The 16,255-nt window shown below is 38.5% G+C and overlaps 1 protein-coding gene across 15 annotated transcripts in view; it reads right to left on the bottom strand.

Moving 5' to 3' along the window:
* The window catches only part of ARHGAP18 (Rho GTPase activating protein 18), a 295,486-nt gene that overhangs the window by 120,263 nt on the left and 158,968 nt on the right, over positions 1 to 16,255 (bottom strand). For all 15 annotated transcript variants that reach the window (XR_009354645.1, XR_009354646.1, XR_009354648.1 and 12 more), the window contains exons 8-12: positions 12,323 to 12,400; positions 8,803 to 8,962; positions 6,621 to 6,703; positions 1,821 to 2,027; positions 700 to 840 (exon numbers count right to left, since the gene is read on the bottom strand). Coding sequence is in view for 8 of the 15 variants with exons in the window: in XM_059177588.1 (XP_059033571.1) it covers positions 700 to 840; positions 1,821 to 2,027; positions 6,621 to 6,703; positions 8,803 to 8,962; positions 12,323 to 12,400 (669 nt within the window). In the remaining 7 variants the exon portion in view is untranslated. The remainder of the gene's footprint in view (positions 1 to 699; positions 841 to 1,820; positions 2,028 to 6,620; positions 6,704 to 8,802; positions 8,963 to 12,322; positions 12,401 to 16,255) is intronic.

The raw sequence follows: 16,255 nt of genomic DNA, 5'->3' as shown, positions 1-16,255 counted from the left end.
AAACCTTTCATTTCAGGATCTTAAGTTAGAGCTTTGGTAAATGTGTTCCATATATGTGTTTTCACACATATTTTATTATTTTAAACCTATTCCTTATATTCCTACAGCAGGTTGTAAATGGTGGTATGTAGGTATTTCCTTTTAAAACATCTTAATTTTCTTCATTCCAACATAAATCTCACCAAATTCTTCACATGATCCGATGAGGAACCGTTTCCATACTTACTGAAACCCACAAAGGATGCTAGACATAACCAACCACTGACCTATATGCTGATCTGAGTTTGTTATTTTTCCCCATTTTACAGATGAGAAAATGGAAGAAAAAAGATCAGTGGTTCACACAGGGACTCTTTACTGCGTAGAGATTACACATTCGGTGGGCACCTGGAGTCTCCACAGAGTCCTTTGTGTGTGTGTGTGGGAGGGTGTGTGTTGAGACACTCTGGTCTTGTTATTTTCCTTTATTCCCCATTAACAGCTCTTATGCTGAGTCACCAACACCTGAGCAACTGTTACTACTGATTGTTCATAGGAGCACAGTTACCCTTGTTGAGGCCTTTAACTTAGAATTAGCAAAGGGCCCAGTAAGTGTGTAGAAAGTTCTACTACAGAAACATACGAAACTCTTTCTCGTGCACATGATCGTAAAAACAATACTGAAATCTGCATAAATACATATCTTCAAGTTTTTCTTACATCGCTTGTATTCTTATCTTGCTTTTCATATTTCTCTCGGTCATAAGCCATTTTCTTCAGCAATTTCTTCATGGCTTTTTTGTCTTTTCTATGATTTTCACTGTTTTGCTTCCTCACTTGGTTGACAATAAACTTGGGAATCTACGGAGAAATAAAATTAAGTTTGGGGAGAAAAGAGAAGTGGTTCCATTATGAACTACGGAAATAATTATCTATGTTTTAAATGTGGAGAAAAGGTTTTGTCCGTATCATAAGACTAGGCTATTTTACATGCACTATTCATTAAATATGCAAAAAAATGCATCATATTATTCATTCACTATGAGTACAGAGCATGTACACGAAGTAATTTACCTCCCACTGTGTAAGTGAGGTTCAAAAAGAGGCTTGGTAAAGTTCAAGGATGTAGTGGCCACTTTCTATTCTTTATATGCCAAGATAAGAGACTGCCTGAGGTTTCGGGCATTAGGGTCACCACCTTGTCTGCTGGTCCCTTTAGCAGCCACCTGCCAACAACCCAGCTTTTAGCTAACTTGCAGTCCCTTCTACAAACCAGCTAGCCTCACCTCAAAAGGGAAAGAAAAACTCACCAATAAAAGCCAACGGGGTTCTAGCAATAATCTAGGAAAAATTGATCCTCAGAAATTACATTAGCAAAAATATTTTAGGAGTTAGCAAATTGAAACAATGAAATAATACTGTTATTTTAAAAACTGAGATTTAGGGTGCCTGGGTGGTTCAGTGGGTTAAGCCGCTGCCTTCGGCTCAGGTCATGATCTCAGGGTCCCACATCGGGCTCTCTGCTCAGCAGGGAGCCTGCTTCCCTCTCTCTCTCTCTCTGCCTGCCTCTCCATCTACTTGTGATTTCTCTCTGTCAAATAAATAAATAAAATCTTTAAAAAAAAAACTGAGGTTTAATAAGTGGACATTATTTTAATTCCAATGTCGTTAACTTACAGTGTTATATTTATTTCCCGTGCATGGACATCCTTTTTTTTTTTTTTTTTAATGATACTTGCAATCACCTCTATTGGCTTGCTTTTTTAGAAAATCTAAACCTAAAATGACTTTAGAAACTAGATATCACCACTCATTAACAGAACTTAAAAATATATACTTACTGTCCACAGGACTTGTTGACACTTAATCAATAAGTGCATGATATTAGCTGTCCCAGCTGCCATGACGAATTCTCGCTGCTCGTTGGACTTCAAACCCAGTGTGTGACACATGAAGAGATTCGGGGCCATGACCATGGCTACATTCATGGTTGTCATCTTATTTTTCTCTCTATTGTCTATTACTCTTTGGAGAAATTCAAGCAGGGCCTGAAACAGAAAGGACTCTTCTAGATTTGTGTTTTCGTGAAGATAAGAGATGGAAACACTGCCGTGTATGGGATTTTTTACTTAGTTAAAAACAAGTAAGTTGTGCATAATAACCACAGTCGGCTCGCTACGTTCTGTGGGCCTCAGCATCAAAGCTTCTCTATTTGGTTAGCACTCTGAGGTGGTGTTTTGTTCTGTGAAGGGTTACGGCACAGGAGAATGAGGCAGACAGGACACCCACCTGACCCAGGCAGTGGGGAGAGGAATGGAGAAGCGTCAAACACAGGGCCTACGAGAGCCATGGAGCACTGAAAAGCAGTTTCAGATATCCTACAAATATTCACTTGCTTCAGGAAGTGCTTCACTTTTGTCTTCAGGGGTTAAAAAAATCCCCTTAGAAAGGCTCATTTAACCTCAGTTTCATTTGCTGTAAGGTACTCAATAGCTAGCTGACAAGAAATCTAGAAAGAATGGAGACTGTCATGTGGAGGGATGAGGGGGTGAACAGAGACCAAGGAAGAGTTTTTTGAAAACTGAATGTGTACATAAAAAGGAACTTTTCGCCAGAACAGGCTGTTTTATGCTCATTTTGACACCACTCACCTCCCACCGCTATTGCCAACACTCCTGGGTCCTCTGAGCCTGCCCTCCGTAATAGCCACAGGCAACTTAGATCACTATCCTCCTGACAGGACCTAGGGCTTTAAGTTCTTCTTTTGCCTTCTTCCTTGAATTAATTTTGGTCTAGACCAGTAACAACAACAATATAAGTATTCGATGTTCTCTAGCGGTGAGGCCTGGTTTTAAGCATATCATAGACATCATCTCACTTAATCCTAACCGGAGAGAGAAGCTATAATTATCTCCCTTTTACAGATGAGGAAACAAGGTGTAAGAGAATTTAAGTAATATACCAGAGATCATAGAGCTGGCAAATGGTGGAGAAGGTCTCTCTGGCTTTTGCTTCTGAATTTTTTTTAATTTTTTATTTCTTTTCAGCGTAACAGTATTCATTGTTTTTGCACCACACCCAGTGCTCCATGCAATCCGTGCCCTCTCTAATACCCACCACCTGGTTCCCCCAACCTCCCACCCCCTGCCCCTTCAAACCCTCAGATTGCTTTTCAGAGTCCATAGTCTCTCATGGTTCACCTCCCCTTCCCATTTCCCTCAACTCCTAACTACACAAAGAATCGGGGTTCCTGGGTGGCTCAGTGGGTTAAGCCTCTGTCTTCAACTCAGGCCATGATCTCAGGGTCCTGGGATCGAGTCCCGCATCAGGGTCTCTGCTGATGAGGGAGTCTGCTTCCCCCTCTCTCTCTGCTTGCCTCTCTGCCTACTTGTGATCTCTGTCAAATAAATAAGTAAAATCTTAAAAAAAAAAAAAAAAAAACTACAAAAAGAATCATGTTTTCATATTTAGCTTAAAATCCCAATCAGAAAGAGGCCAAATAAATGATATCGAAGTGGAAAAAGAAAGAAACAAAAAGAAGCTGTTCATCTCTCCCAAGATTTGGCGGGGTGGGGGTGGAAATTCCTATGTTAACAGGCGGATCTTAAATCAAGTTTAGCTGCTATATAGACTTCAAAAATTTGAAACAAACTAAAGGCACTCAGTATCTAACCATAAGATTTATGTATCTAATATCTGGTACAGCTCTCAGAAAGCTACACTGTAATCCAAGCATAAGGTTATATAGTAACAATACCTTCTCAAATGAGGACAAAAGATTAATTGGTGAGGGTTGGGGGAAAAAATTTAATTTTGTTCCAGAGACTAGAATAATTAGTCAGGGAGCAGTGTATCTCTTTCTTTACAAAGCATAAATTTTAGAGATTAGGTAATAAACCACCTTAATCGTGGTGCACATATGCAGTAAGATTATTTAAACCATTACCATCAGAATATTCAAATGTGTGTATTTCTGTGTATGTAGATTATGAAATTTAAAAAATGTTAACCTGGCCCTTACTGAAAGCACTTCATCTTCAGATAGATTTTCTCTTTACCTGAAATAGAAGAACTGACCTTTTTCAAAAAATATCCAGGCACATGGGTAGCTCAGTCAGTTAAGCGTCCAACTGCTGACTTCAGCTCAAGGTCATAAGATTGAGCCCCCACATTGGGCTCCACAAGGGGACATGGAGCCTAGTTTATGATTCTCTCTCTCCCTCTCAAAAAAAAAAAAAAAAAAAAGTATCACTAGTCTCTATTACATAAGTCTCACTGGATCTATTCCCTGAAAAACAGTCTGATTCCCAACACAGTCATTTATTAGCTAGGAGAGATCTTAGGGTAAACTTCTGACAACTCTGTCCTTTAAATTCTTCCTACTCATAAAACAGGAATACTAATCTTCCAGCCTGCCAGGACTGAGCAAGACAATGTGTACAGCTATCTTCCTAAAAATATAAATAAATAAATAAACAAATACCAATAGTTATATTAACGCAGATCTGCTGATACTGGTCTTCGTTGTTCCTCCAAGTAAAAAGTATCCAAATATACAATAATACAAGGTCAAAAAGATTCCCCCCCCCCCAAGCAGTTTGTCTAGACATCTGTCTCTTTAGGCTTAAAGTAGGACATGGTGCCTCCTAACCCTTCAGTGTGCCGTAGTTACAGTCTACAAAGTTTATACACCTGATCCCGTTCCTCCAAACAGCAAATGCAAGAGTGGCATTAGGCTCGTAAAAAACTGGAGAAGTTTGCATTAAGCTTCCTGAAATTATCTTGTGACAGAGTTTTCCTTCACTTTGAACTAAATGTAAGTGGTTTATTTTCTTGTACATATGGCATTTCTGTTTCAATGTTTCTGTTCTTAGAGTCCTAGTTTGAAACATCCATCAAGGCCAGCTAATTAAGCTCTTAAATAAAGCTTAATTATTAAATTTTTTTTGCATGTTCCAATATTTTATCCTAAATGAGTATTTCCTTCTTGATGCATACAATTATACTCCTAGGAACCTTATATGAAAAAATTAAAGCTATTCTAAAATTTTAAAAAGTATCTCTTTCAACAGAATTTTCAAAAGAGTGTGCCAGGGACTCTGAAGGCAAATTCCAAAACTGAGTCGTAGACCAGCCTTGCCCCAATAGAAACCATGTTGGAATAAGTGTTTCCTCTCACACATATTTGAACTCATTGGAATACAGACATGTTTTAAGTAAATCATGTGTCTTTCAATGCCTGCCTTATACTGGTCAGTCACAGAGCCATCACAGACAGGTACCTCTATGTGAATAAGAAAAAGATGGATTAAATTTCTCTTTCAGGGCTCTGTGTCAGGGCAGAGTGACAAGAAGACTAGAAATCAGTCCCCACGCTGTCCTATTTCAGCCACAATCTACCCTTACACAGCCAACTCTGGTCACACAATGTTCAAATGTAACCCTTTCTGGTGCTGGCCTCTCTCTTCAAAACACCTCCAACTAATGCACAGCCTTCTCAGCATGTAACAATCGGTGAAGCAAAAGAACTTTTTTTCCCCTGACTTAGTAAAGGGAATAACTCTTTGGAAGTTCTCCTGTAGAAATGCAGGGATTTTACTCCAGTAATCCTCATAAACTCTTTCATCCAGAAAAGTTCAGTATTAACATTCAATTCCTTGGGCCGAAAGAACTATCACCCAGTTTCAGTTCAAAGAGTCTTAATGAGGTACAGGAAAAACTTCCAAGATTTAACAACTGGCTTTGTTTTCTCGACATGAAATTTCTTGGCATGATTTTTCATTTTAAATAGAAAGAAATATAGAGGGTAGAGGGGCAAGGGTTCTGCCCCTGGCTATATAAAAACAATTTTTTGAGGTAATGACAAAACTTAAGGTAACTACTCTTTCTAAATTATATTTTAGAAGTTTCCTTTTTCTTTCATAAGTTTATAACTAAACCTTTACAACTACTCTGTAAACTTTTGATGTTAAGAAAATAAATCAATATGGAACAATCCACTGATTATTATAAAAGCCTCCAATAATGCTTATAATAAATGGTATTAAATCATATAGACCAAATCACTTTGAAATGCTGATGTAAATCAAAAACTCAGGGCAGCCATTAGAGAAAGTACTAGAACTTCTTTGAGTCAGTCTATCTTTTGGCTAACCAAACATTTCAAAAATCATCATTTTTACTTATTTCAAACTCTACTGCTTAGCACTACAAATGTAACATCTTTAGGCAACAGTAGGTTTTATTAGATGAGCCTTACAACTTTCTTTTTTAAACATCCATTTCTAACTTACATGTTAATTAAATTAAATTTGGAAAACATAGAAAAATAAAAAGGAGAAACCAAAAGCACCCAAATTTCCATCAAAAAAAATAAAAATAAAAATGAACCTCCCTCATTGGTTTCGGTAGAGGCATTCCAGCAAAAATTAAACACCTGATAATACTATTAACATGACTAGTCGAGTACATACACTAGTGAAGAGTTAAAAACTTCCACCATTTATCTTTAAAAGTCAGTCTTTCCTTTAGACACTTAACTAGGAACACTTCCATGAAAACATCACCTTGTTTTACCACAAATAATGAGAAATTACTCCTCTGAGTTCTGAGGGATATTTAACGTAAATGAATCTGCTGACCTTAAGTGTGTCTCTGTTTGCATCAGGCAGGAGGATGACAAGAAGGTTCAAAGCCTGTAGTTGTTGCTTCCTGGTTGGAAGATCTGCAGACAGATTAAATAAATCGGAACTCTTTTCTTTACCAAACATTTTTTTTTTACTTCCTTTTTTCATTTTGTAAGAAAAAAGTTATTTGGCATAAACATCCCTGTGAAATTTAAGACACAACAACTGAGCAGCGAGCATTCTTGAGAGCGTGTTTAAGAGAGATCAGGAGAAGCAGCTGCTGCGTTAGAGCTTCCTCTCAGAATGCTCACTTCCAACTGTGATCATATGACGAGCGGCCTTATGTTTGCAGACACACAACAGTGCTTTGGAAATAATTTTAACTTCTGCGTGATAATTATTCCCCAATGAAGAGACACAGAAAGTTAGCCCTTCCACGGTATGGTGTGAAGGTGCCTCTGTAACAGTGAAGGTTGTTTCTTCATCGGTGAGTGGACAAATCACATGCTAAGAGTCCACTGATTCCAATAGGAAGAAGTAAAATGGAGCCTGGAACACAGTAAGTGGTAGATAAATATCTATGGGATGAATTAAAAAACCAACCAGTGATGACTGAGTCAAAGAGGTACACGATGATCATTGATAGTTATCACTTTTAGTAACCATCGACATGGAAGTAATACTCATGGATATTTGGAATCGTTCTGGTACCTTATTCCTAAGGAGTGGATTTGTCCTTGAATCCATATCCAAAGAATGTATGCAAAAGAGCATAACTTAACCATTACAAATATTTTAAACACAAGATGATTTTAGTCATGTCTCCCCAAGAAATTCTGAAGACACATGAGAATCATCTTGATATTACATGCTTTAGATAAACAATGGAGTATTACTCAGAATATGCTGGAAATAATGGAATATTACTAAGTCATAAAAATAGAAATCTTGCCATTTGTGACAACACGAATGGGTCTTGAGAGCATTATACTAAGTAAAGCAAGACAAACACAAATATATGATTTCACTTATATGTGGGATTATAGAAAAACAACAACAACAAAAATCAGCTTATAGATACAGGACAATTAGTGGAAGCTAGGGTTAGGAGGGGTGTGGGCAAAATAGGTGAAGGGCATCAAAAGGTACAAATTTCCAGTTATAAAATAGTGAAGTCATGGGGACATAAGGTACAGCATGGCGACTACAGTTGACAATATATTGCATATTTGAAAGTTGCTAAGAGAGTAGATCTTAAAAATTCTCATCACAAGAGAAAAAAATTCTGTAAATATACATTGTGATGGATGTTAACCAGACTTACAGTGATGATCACTTCACAATACATAAAAATATTGAACCATTATGTTGTACAGAATGTTGTAGGTCAATTATATCTCAATAAAAAAAATTTGGAAGGACCCAGAAGAGTTCTGGTGGACACTGTAGCTCACCATAATCATCAATAGTGGTACCTTTTCCCTCTCAAGGTGTCCCAGTTGGGAAGTTAAAGATATAGTCATTAGAATGTAGCGATGGCATTTTTCCTTTTTTGATGGTCTCTGGGACTAAAAGGAATAATTACACCAGTATGCAAACCTTATAAGATCTCTGTGTTCACTGGAAAAGAATCAAGAACTATTTGATACATTAATTTGGAGCTTGCACAATACCACAAAATGGCAAGGTAGAAGAAGTCTGTACCCCTCCTCCAAGGAGGCAGCCAAATAATTTCTTCCACATTTCTGCATGACAATTTCAGAACTTCATTTTTTGGGAAATAATCACAGACTCTGCTCATCTCCTTGTGCGTTTATGATAACTGTTAATCCACAGCTTCTCCAGTAAGTGTTGCTTTTAACACTTGGCAAGAAAAATGTATCAGATCTTACGTGACTCATTCTATTAGACAAGAAATGCGAAGTTCCAGGTTTTAACAAGAAAATATAGTGCAGGGCTCAATGGGCATGCAATTAATCTGTCCCTGAGGAGAACATCCTGTCATCTGTTTATTCAGAGATGTATATTTGTAAAGGAAAAGGACAACAATGTATGGCATTTGAGCTGCCATTGACAGAGAGTCAACATGTCTCTCCGAATGTATCCAGTTATACTTTCTGTGAGGCAAAGTGTCATTAAAACAATTAACATGGATGGCACCAGCACAGCGGCTGCCTCAAAGAGAGACGGCACTTACTCTGGACGGCCTGAAAGGCTTTGAGATATTCTACACTGAGCAGCGGTTGGGGCAGCTCCCGGATGAAGAGCTTCAGCAGGCTGGCGGCATCATGCTGTTTGACACTTTCCCAATTAAAAGTCCCTTCATAAAACTTTGCTTCCAGTTCTTGGCAAAGATTCTGAAAGGCAGAAAAAAAAAAAAAGGCAAGAAAGAAAAGCTACCAGTAAGTGCATTTTTTTTTTTTCCCTGCTGAGAGTGTGATACACTTCCCACTTTCCAAGAGATTCTACTCTGTAGAAAAGAATCCAAAAGTACTAAAGGCCAACACTTCTCTGTCACTCAGAAAAATACTACTCGGCCAAGTACACTTTTTCCGTGACAAAAGATAGCCAAGGCCACAGAATTCAAAAACTGCATACATTTTCCTGCATCTGCAACAGACCTTAAGCGGTCAAGGTTTAATCAGGAAAAGATTAGTTAAAATCATCATTCTGTGTGGGAGCTTTACTTCAGATGCTGTAAGTTTTCCTTTGATTTTAAAAATCATCTTTTAAGGGTGCCTCGGTAGCTCAGTGGGTTAAAGCCTCTGCCTTCAGCTCAGGTCATGATCTCAGGGTCCTAGGATCAAGCCCCGCATTAGGCTCTCTGCTCAGTGGGGAGCCTGCTTCCCCCCTCTCCCTTTCTGCCTGCCTTTCTGCCTATCTGTGATCTCTGTCTGTCAAATAAATAAATAAAATCTTTTTTAAAAATAAATAAATAAATTATGTTTTTAAAAGTCTGTTTTAAATTATTTAGAAGTACATGACATAACAAAATACATAATCAATCTCTGGGCCTAACGTAGGGGGCTACCTCTTGGTTAGTCACCTCTGGGAAATGGAAAACCAAATTCTAAAGCAAATGAGGCCTGAAAATACATCAGTACCTGTCTTGGGTGCCTGAGCCGTACGTGGCACAGCCATCCGGCCACCAGCTGCAGAGAACAGTGGGAGTCCCCGCAGAATCAGAAATACCTAGTTTGTCTACCTCAAGGACTCTACAAGATCTGCCAGACAAATTATTAGTAATCAATTTAGTTTCATAATTACTATTTTCCAGGGACCTTTTCACTGTGGCTTAAACCCTATTAGGTGAGAAATCCTTTCACGTTTCTGTCACTCCCTTATGTTGAACTCTTCTCCCAAAGACGGTTCTTTGTTTTTCTTGGGAGATGAATTTATTACACTTTCTCTTCCCTACACAACTCCATCCCTCTCCTCCAGTTATTTCTGTAATGGGTGAAATACATAAAGAAGGGGGTAGGGGAAAGAGAGGTGAAGGGAGAGAGGAAGGAAAGAAAGGAGAGAGGGGAGGAAGGGAAGGAGGAGGAGGAATGGGAAGAGGGAGAAAGAGGAAACAGGAAAGGGAGAGGGAAGAAGGGAGGGGAAAGGAAGCGGGGGAGGGGAAAAAGGAAAGAGACGGGGAAGGAGAGAAAAGAGTACAAAGAATTTGGTGGGGCAGAGGAGAAAGACAACCAAAAATTTTGCATATTATCTTTAAATTATGTATAATGGATCGGCTGCTGCATAATTTGGGATGTGACAACAGGCCAGGTTGAAGAGTTGAGCCAATGGAATCCACTTAATTGACCTTCTTAGAAATTACATTTAGCTGAACTCAAGCTTCTGCCAGCTATCCAGTCAAAAGTGTAAAATATGCTTTCTTTTTTTTCTTTCTCTCTCTTTTTTTTTTAAGATTTTGTTTATTTATTTGACAGACAGAGATCACAAGCAGGCAGAGAGGCAGGCAGAGAGAGAGGGAAGCAGGCTCCTGGCCAAGCAGAGGGCCCGATGTAGGGCTCGATCCCAGGATTCTGGGATCATAACCTGAGCTGAAGGCAGAGGCTTTAACCCACTTTAACCCAGGCGCCCCTAAAATATGCTTTCTGTTTACCACTGTGTACTCAAGTAAACGTGTTTATGACTCTTAGGTGTTGGCCCTTACAGTCTGCTAATCAGTGCTGTGACCAGTGGACTCAGAAGGGGTATTATTGTCCATGTGGGTACTATGAAGTCACGTGACCAGCTTCTGAGGGATTCATTCTCAAATGCGCCTCTCTACAGGACTTACCTCAGAATCCCACATGACACCTGTGTTTGACTGTTGGTAAAATCGCCCTAAATGTTAAGAAGTGGAGTGAGACAATGGCAGCTTATCAAACTCATGTGGGCCCCAAAAGGGTTTCAGGGACCTCTGTGTACTGAACACCGAACCCAGGGGACACAAGCTGAATGAACTGTGTGAGCAGTCACTCCATGCAGTGAGAGCCTAGTAGGCGGGAACTAGCATTCCACAACGAGGAAACTCATCAAAATAAGCAGGTGCTGTAAATTGTGCAAGGTCTCGATAGAATTCCAATCCTGGCAGCCCCACGGCCACAGTCACAAGCCCGGAGCGTGTGCACCCACCAACAGTCTGTTCTCTCATCCAGCTCTAAAAATGTCATACAGAATAGGTCTTAAGGAAATGAACAGAAAAAATCTCTTTGCCCTGTCCTATTTTCAAGTGGATTTGCAAATTCAAGAAAACAATAGGTTGGACAAAGGCAATCATTTGCGCCCCCTCAGTTGAGTTTAGAGAGTCAGAAGCTGAATTTAGAGGCTTCAGAGGCTGTTAATGGCAGCTAACCAAAGCCTTCTCCTAGATACGTTCTCCAGATAGAGCTACAGTTCCAAGCGTGAGGCCCCTGTAAAATGCAAATCCCCCGGGACACTTATGTATTATGCATCCTCTGAAGGGTAATTCTACCTTTGCTGTGCATTTACTGGATGCTTTATTCCCTAGAGCAGGAGCTGGGCGCCAGGGAGAAAGGAGGAAGATACCAGCATCCCAAGACAGCGGGAACAAAATGCCAGCTTGCCAGAAAAGGTGGCAGCAGGAGAGAGAACGGGAAGTCTGGGCATCGCCTTGCCTCTTTCACAAGCCAGACTCGGGCTACCCTGCAGTGGGTGTGACAGGAACTGTGAAAGTCAGGAAAAGAATTGAGGCAAAGTCTCATTTCCTCAGTTCCCACAGACTGGTATATGGAGACGAAAGTCACATCCTCCTCTTCTGCTCACCTGGTAGAGTTTCTCATCCACATTTTTTTTTAATTCAATTGCTATTAATCACACTGACTAAATCTACTACCAGTCCCCTATTAATATTTTTACTCATTGTGTTCTCTTTTCACCAGAAGGATGGAACTACTCTTGGCTTTGGCTTGTTGACTTTTGTTCCTGTTTTACCTCTGCACAGCAGAGAGATTAAAATCATTTGCTTCTACACCATAATAGTATTATAGCTAATACAGTGATTTTGAAGAAAAATGAAAACTTACAACCATCAGCAAAGATTCCAAAAAAAACTAAATGTAAACTGAAGGTTTAGAGGTTTTATCTTTATATTGTACCTACTTGACTAACAGTGGGGGAAGAAGGGGGTGGGGAGAAGAAGTTAGCTTTTAAAATGAGAAAGCGTAATTGAACAAAGGGTGACATGAGTAGAACCAAGAGATTACCTTGATTCTACCAGCGGCTCCAGGTATTCTCAAGAGGCCTTCAGTTTCCAAACCTCCCTCTTCAATTCGGGAAATCAGCTGTGTATAAACAGAAGAACATTCTGACTTGAGGATTCCTAACAGGTACAATTCCAAATTGAACATCTGCTTCACATAGAGATAAATGATGACAATGATGGGTAAGCGGGCTTTCATGAAGTTTTGAATGCTACTGCACTAGCACTAGCCTTTCAACCAGAAAGTCTCAAAACTTTACTTCTAATTGAGAAGAAGTGGGGTCTTATTCTCCTTTGTTACAGAAGTGTAATCATTTCACACAACAGCTGCTGTACTCCAGACAAATGGAGACTGAAGTTGTTCACTGCTTAAAAGCAACTAAGATCATCCGTGTCTTCTGGCTTTTCCAGAAACAGACATTCTGCAATCAAATAAATCTTGTGAAATTCCATTATTTGCACATTTACATCTCATTTTTAGTTTGTTTAAAAGATTTGTTTATGGTACGAAGGAGGGGGAAAAAAAACTGTTTGTAAATATTCATTTTTAAGCTTTACAGTTTTTAGTGGTAAACCAAGACAAAAAATAGTTCTTGTTGAGGGCTTCTGAATCATTTCTGATGCCCAATGAATATACACAGATCTATCTCTAGAACTCCACTAAAATACCAAAGATTTTTTTTTTTTAAATAATGCAGAAACCCACAAAAATAGGCAAATGAAGAAATTACAATGACATACTATTGGAAGCTAGGAAGATGATAAAAAAAAAAAGTGGTTAGTTTCTTGGCCGAGTGATCTTCCAATTGAAATATGTATTCCCTGGGAAATGCACACAGGCTTTATAGGGGGTACTCTGCTATTTTAAGGAAATCAATTTCTTTGTGCTCAGGCTAAATATAAGGCAATTACTAGCATTGCATAGGTTTTCCTTCCTACCACCCATCCCCATTCACCACAGCCTTCTACTTTATAAAAGACAGACCTACTCTTCACTCATCCCCAAACTTACTATAATCTCTCTGCACACCCTAAGACATAAAATCTTCCAGAGTGCCAACGGATGTAAAATTTTATTTTATTTTTTTTCAGGGAAACCTCCTTTAATGATTTACCAAGGCTCTATAAACTACATAGAGCTGTTTCTTCCATGCTTATAAAAGTGTCTATTAGGAGCAAAGCAAGGTATCATAAAATGAGGTCTTTTGACCTTTGTCTAGATGTTCTGAAATCAGATATATTGTAGCGTGGAGACACTGGAAGCGAGGCAATTTTTCTTTAATGACCTCATCTCTCCTATCCCCGGATTAAGGCCAAAGAATGCACGGATCTTCAGGGAGTCAGGTAAGACTACGTGAAGAGTAGTTTCAAAATTCTCCTGAGGATTTATTATTAGATAAAGTAAGAACCATCTCTGACCAGTCAAAGCAGTGCATGATTTTTAAAAATTCAACTGGAATGTTTTCCAAGACTACATTTTTCAAGGTACACTAGATAATGAACCCACAGCTAAAAACCTTACAAAAGTTATTTTAGATTAGATGGGCATTACTCAATAAAGGATTTAAGACTAAACTTAACAAATAATGCCATGCAAAATTTATTCAATGTCTGAGCAATTTTCATTTTTATTTCATCTTATAAAATGTTTAAAACATTCCATTAGCAAAAAATAAAATTCTTTGCTGGCTACTAGAGCAAATTAGTTTTTCACAATAGTTCATGCCTTTCATTTTCATCAAATACACAGGATAAATGGAGATTTCTAAACAACTGAATAAGAGTAAGATCTGAGTCTTTATATTCAAGTTCTTTTTATTCCTCTCAAATGTGGAATACTAGCATCCAATAGAGAAATGTATATATAATGCCTGAAAGAATGTCATGTGGTTTTTCATATTTCTCACTTAAAAATAATATTTTTGGCCACCACATTATATTTCATTATTAAAATATAAATAAGAAATACTTTATAGCTCTTTTATTTTCAAGACTTAAAAATGGAAAATAACTATATAGTTCTATATATTTTAATCATGCTCCTTTTTAGTAATTTATCTTACATGACACATTGCATAATGTATCAGTAATGTTCACAACATCTCCTAAGAAGGATTATATGCTTATATGAATTTATGAACTGAAAATGAAGTCAGAAGTTTTTGACACAAAGTATCTTTGATTTGGCTGATTAGTCTGACAGTGAGAATAGAATTTGCTAATTTGTTAGAAATTTTCTATAGATAGAAATTTAAAGTACTTTATTTTCCTGACGTTTTCTAAGAATATGGTTTAAACAATGTGCCTCTGAGCAAAAACAAAACAAACAAGAAAACAACACATATAATTCACAGATCTGAGATAAGCTTTGTTAAAACACTTTTTTGGGTATAATTCTTAATAAATGAGTATAATCCTCTAAAAACTGGTGATAAACCTTTTTGCAAATGAGCGATTTCCAGTTCTTTGTTTTGTACAAAACTGAGAAATACCTAATTGAGGTGACAGTTGCTCATCGAAAAAGTATTTTTCAATGCTAGATCACTGTCATTTTTTTGCTTATCATTCAGAGGGGATGCATACAGATGAGTGTTATCTGATAGTAAACTCTTTACACCCTCTTTTATTTTTTGTGTGAAAAAGAGTCTTTAAGGCTGTTACCAAACAACTTCACACTAGTTGGAAGCCCAAGTCTTCTGAATATTGAAGAGACCAAAAAGGTAAAATAACTACACAAACAAAACAATTTCAAGAGAAAATGACATGGGACTGCGTGCAGCCCTCAGCTTGACCAAGAGACATCTCTGAATTTTTGTGGAGACCAAAACGTACTCTTCACTGATGTGATGGTGAATTTGATAAAGTCAAGCATGACACATCATTGGTTTTTGATCAAAAGCCAGTCTAGATGTGGCTGTGAAGGTATTTTTTTTTTTTTTAGATGTAATTAACATTTAAATCAGTACATTTTGAGTAAAGCAAATTACTCTATATGACGTGGGCGGTTTCATCCAGTGGGTTGGCGGCCTTAGCAGCAAAGACTGAGGTTTCCCAAAAAAAGTGGCAATTCTGCTTCAAGACTGCAACACGGAAAACCCACAGGATTTTCCAACCTACAGATTTTGGACTCAATACTGCAGTATCAGCTCTTGCCCAAGTTTCCAGCCTCTGGACTGCTCTATTTCAGACTTGTCAGCCCCCACAATCACATAAGCCAATTCTTTAGAATGAATCTCTTTCTATGAACATGTGTGAGCGTGTGTGCACAAGCATGTGCGCGTACACACGCACACACACACACATCCTTCTTACTGATTCTGTTTCTTTGGAGAATCCTTACCCACTTGGAAAAGATGCTGATGAGATCCTTGTCTTGCACAGTCATCTGTGGTAGTGTATATTTTACTTAATTTACTTAATTTAAGTAAATTACGTTTCCATTTTACTTAATTTACTTAAATTAATATGAATATCTGACCCACATTTGTCAGCACTTCCCTCCTCACAGGCACGGCTGACAACTATCCGTACAGACACAAGTTCTATAGGCAGTGGCCGGCAGAAGCTGGTGAGAAGAACAAACTCAGCAGAATGAAGCTTATCAGGAGAAACAGTGAGATACATGTTTGGAAGCGATGGTGATCATGAGAAATAATGGGGCCTGAGATTAATAGGTAAGAGAGCTGAGCGTGGGTTTGGAATAGTGGAAGAATCAGTCCCAAGGAGCTTGGGCTTTGTATTGAATGAGTTGGTTGAGCCAGTTGATGGGAAAGTTCCCACTGCCACTCTTCCTATCCCCAGAGCTTCCAGAAAGTGTGACATGCTGGGGTTGCTACAAAAAAATCTATAACTCGGGTAGTCCATGACTGATCTGCCTACCTTCCTCACTGCGCATTCCTGGCTTTCGTCATGTGTAATCTGGGTTTCTCAACAAGGA

Source organism: Mustela lutreola, chromosome 6, assembly GCF_030435805.1.
Source record: "Mustela lutreola isolate mMusLut2 chromosome 6, mMusLut2.pri, whole genome shotgun sequence".
Taxonomy (NCBI): Eukaryota; Metazoa; Chordata; class Mammalia; order Carnivora; family Mustelidae; genus Mustela; species Mustela lutreola.
This window is presented reverse-complemented; position numbering and strand designations above follow the sequence as displayed.